Source organism: Pteropus vampyrus, unplaced genomic scaffold (genome assembly GCF_000151845.1).
Source record: "Pteropus vampyrus isolate Shadow unplaced genomic scaffold, Pvam_2.0 Scaffold79, whole genome shotgun sequence".
NCBI classification, from domain to species: Eukaryota; Metazoa; Chordata; class Mammalia; order Chiroptera; family Pteropodidae; genus Pteropus; species Pteropus vampyrus.
In genome coordinates, this window is record NW_011888860.1 from 2,374,278 (window position 1) to 2,377,873 (window position 3,596).

At 32.7% G+C, this 3,596-nt stretch overlaps 1 protein-coding gene and 1 pseudogene across 1 annotated transcript in view; one reads left to right on the forward strand and one right to left on the reverse strand.

Annotated features, from left to right (window-relative positions):
• SLC30A9 (solute carrier family 30 member 9) overlaps nt 1–3,596 on the forward strand; it is a 74,573-nt gene that overhangs the window by 19,754 nt on the left and 51,223 nt on the right. Inside the window, exons 4-5 of the mRNA XM_011362820.2 lie at nt 1,634–1,735; nt 2,365–2,447. Coding sequence (XP_011361122.1) covers nt 1,634–1,735; nt 2,365–2,447 — 185 coding nt within the window. The remainder of the gene's footprint in view (nt 1–1,633; nt 1,736–2,364; nt 2,448–3,596) is intronic.
• Nucleotides 1,940–2,058, reverse strand: LOC111741532 (annotated as a pseudogene).

Genomic DNA, 3,596 nt, shown 5'->3' on the forward strand with positions numbered 1-3,596 from the left:
AAAATGTGGTAATTTGATCTGTTTTATCATAATAACCATTAATTTCTTAGAATGTGTTACCTGCTACCATTAGTGTGGAAACTTTCCCATGGCTTCTTCCTAAATTGAAGAAATACTTTTATTCCGTTAAAAAAAATGTAAAATTGTTCGCTTACTGAAATAAATTGAATTATGCTCCAGCATGAGCAATTTCAGTCTTTCTGGTCTTTTAAACTCAAAAAGGCAAGTTTTTGAAACCTCCATATCACACAAGATCTTAGGAGCTTTATCATTATGTTCACATCTGGCAGATTATCAATAATAAGAATATTTGCATATTTTTGTGTTAGACTTTTAAAAGTTTTGGTTTTTTGAATAGCAGAATTGAGTAGTCCTTAATTTAGTCAGTACATTTATATTTATATTCCATATGTGGTTTCTGTTGAATATATAAATTTTATTTTCTGGTCTTTTGTTTTTTTCTTGTGATCATAGTTATTGAGATTATATTTATTGCATATTTTAAAAATTCCTTTGTGTGTTTACCTAGAAAAGCCATATTTATGTAGAAGATTTCTTGGCTTTAGAGATATCAGATGTGATCCTTTTCTTCGTTCTCCCTCTTGGCCATATCCTTTATAATCCAGTATCAAGAAATACGGAATCCTATAATCGGTTTAATAGCTTATATTCTGAGTAAAATAATAATCAATTATAGCCCTGATGTAAAAATATATTCTATTTCACAGAGCATTTCATTTAGTTCTCACAAAATTTTTGTCAATTAAGTTTGTTAAGTATTGCCGTCTTCACATTATAGGCCAGGAAACATAATACAGATGTTAGTGATGACCCACCTCATTTAGTGAGTCAGTGATAGAGAGGAAACTAGAATAATCTTTTGATACCTGGTCCAAACTTTGTTACTAATCCGTGGTTGTTGACTTTTTTAAACTTCAGATTTAAGTTCTAGAACTTAATAAAATTCCATAGTTAACCACGTTTTAATTTATAGGTCTTTTCATCCCTGTTACAAAATTGTCTTAGGAACACCAATAATCAAATAAATACAGAATGACTGTTTAGCGGTGACTTGATGAATATATAAACTTTTCAGAATTTAAGAGAAGGGAAAAATTATTAAATAGCATGGAATTGACATGTAATCTTTGTGACTTGATACCTTCAAATGGTATTAACACTTAATATCAGTCTGAATGTAAACCAACAGGGCTGTAAGTTTTAAATTTAAATTCTTAAATAGAAGGCTGATACTCTAGTTCATGTTCTTTCCAGTTTTCACCTTTCTTTTACACATCAGATATTGCAGTGGTGTGTCCATAGCAGATAAAATGTAATCATTTATGAAGGAATTTTAATGTCTGCATATTATGTTATGGTACCTATATTGAGCATTTTAGGTACCATATATATATATCTGTATATGTTATCCCCCAAAATATAAAAATTATTTTTTTTTTTTCCTATCTCTAGACCAATTTCTGTGTACAAAATGTAATCTTTATAAACTGATCTTCAAAAGCTATACAGGTCTATAGTCTTTTAAGATGAGGATTAATGTAGTGGCTTTTATCTGCTCTTAATCCTTTTAATAAATAAACTGTAAGAACTTTGAATAAATCCAACATGTTTTTTTCTTCAGTGATCTAGAACAACTTCGAAAAATCAGACGACGAAGTCCCCATGAAGATACTGAGTCCTTTACTGTATACTTGAGATCAGATGTGGAGGCGAAGTAAGAACATAGTTCTTTTAGAATAAAAGTACAAGTAAATTTGGGATTAATAAAAACATATTTTAGACCCAGAATTAATTAATTAATTATATTTATTTAAATTTTTTTTTTATTTCTTAGATGAAGCAACCCTTGGTTGACCTCACAGATTGCAAGGACCTTGTCATTTTATAATCCCTTTTTTTTTTTTTTTTTTTTTTTTCACGCCTACAGCACCTGGTTTTCCTAAGTGGTCTCTCATCCAAATACTAACCAGGCCTGACCCTGCTTAGTTTCCGAGATCAGACGGGATCAGGCTTGTTCAGGGTAGCATGGCTGTAGACCCAGTATTTTTTAAATGACATATTTTAGAAGTAGAATATTTTTATATTTGCAAATTTGTTTATTTGGGAGTTACTAGTATATACTGTTAACTAAAAATATATCCTAATTTATAAGATTTACTGTGAATTTACTCTTTTGTTTAGATTTCATTTAGAAAAGTTCTTTAAGTGCTTTGTATTTTTCCTGAAAGACATTACGCTTTGTTGTAAGGTTCTCATAAGTTATGTGGTTCATTTAGATTTAAATATGATTACAATAAAGTCATTAAAATTGTCCATTGTTCTTGGTCATATGTTTATGCACAGATCTTTGGAAGTGTGGGGAAGTCCTGAAGCTCTGGCCAGAGAGAAAAAACTGCGCAAAGAAGCAGAAATAGAATACAGAGAAAGTAAGTATATTTCATTTAAAGCTGAGTTTATTGGAAAGTGCAGGTGTACTTCAGAGATATTGCAGGTTCAGTTCAGACCACAACAAGAAAGCAAATATTGCAGTAAAGCGAGTCATAATTTTCTGCTGGTAGAGGATATTGCCTTCAATTTGTAAAAAACACAATTATCTGTGAAGTGCAATAAAACAAAACTCAGTAAAATGAAGTATGCCTATAACTCATAGGTAAGAACTGTGCCTATAATTACGCAACTCTGTGGTGGTTGCATACCTTTTGGCATTGGTGCTATGGGTTCTAGCAGATAGCAGTCTCCATTTTGGGATTCATTTGTTTTATAAAAACAGTATCTATTTTTTGTTTCCCCCTCTATAGCTTTTAAAAGATGATCAGAGGTAGTGAAGCTAATTTGTGGTTGCCATAAGACCTGAATATTAAAACCGATGGTATAATTTGAAGATTATACTTATTCTAAAAGTGATAGAATAGATAATACTTTCTTACAGAAAAGTATGTTGATTCAGCTACTACATTTTTATTTTAATTTATTCAGCAAATTTTTATCATATGAACTAGAAGCAGTGCTTGGCTTTTGAGATTTAGATGCAAATAAGACCCCCAGGTAATTTAACAATCCGTTGGTTTAAAGACAAAGCTACCTTTATAGAATTAGGATTTATATAATGTGAAATAGGCTTCAGATAATTCTTTGATTTACATATGTATGTATTAATGATAAAAAGTGATGCATACTTGTGATTTAAAAAAGGATACAAAAATATAAAGAATAAAAAGTCTCCCTTTCCTCTAGTACTGTCTGATTTTTTTTCCCTAGAGATAACTCATTGATAGTTTGATATATATTCTTCCAGAATGTTTCTGATGCATTTTCAAATTTTTTTCCCCCCTCTTTAATCCACCTCCCCTCCCCCACTGCCACCCCTGACCTACGGATGTGGCCATCTCCCCTTAAGGACTGGATCTCTGAAAGCAGGGCATCTCCTCCCATGCGCTTGCAGCGCATACTCGGGGCCTGGCACACCCGAGGCCTGGCACCCCTGGCACATTTGGGGGGCCTGGTGCACTCAGGGCCCGGCGCACCTGGGGTATGGTCCATGGCTCCACCTGGGGCACGAACCCAGGACCTTCTGC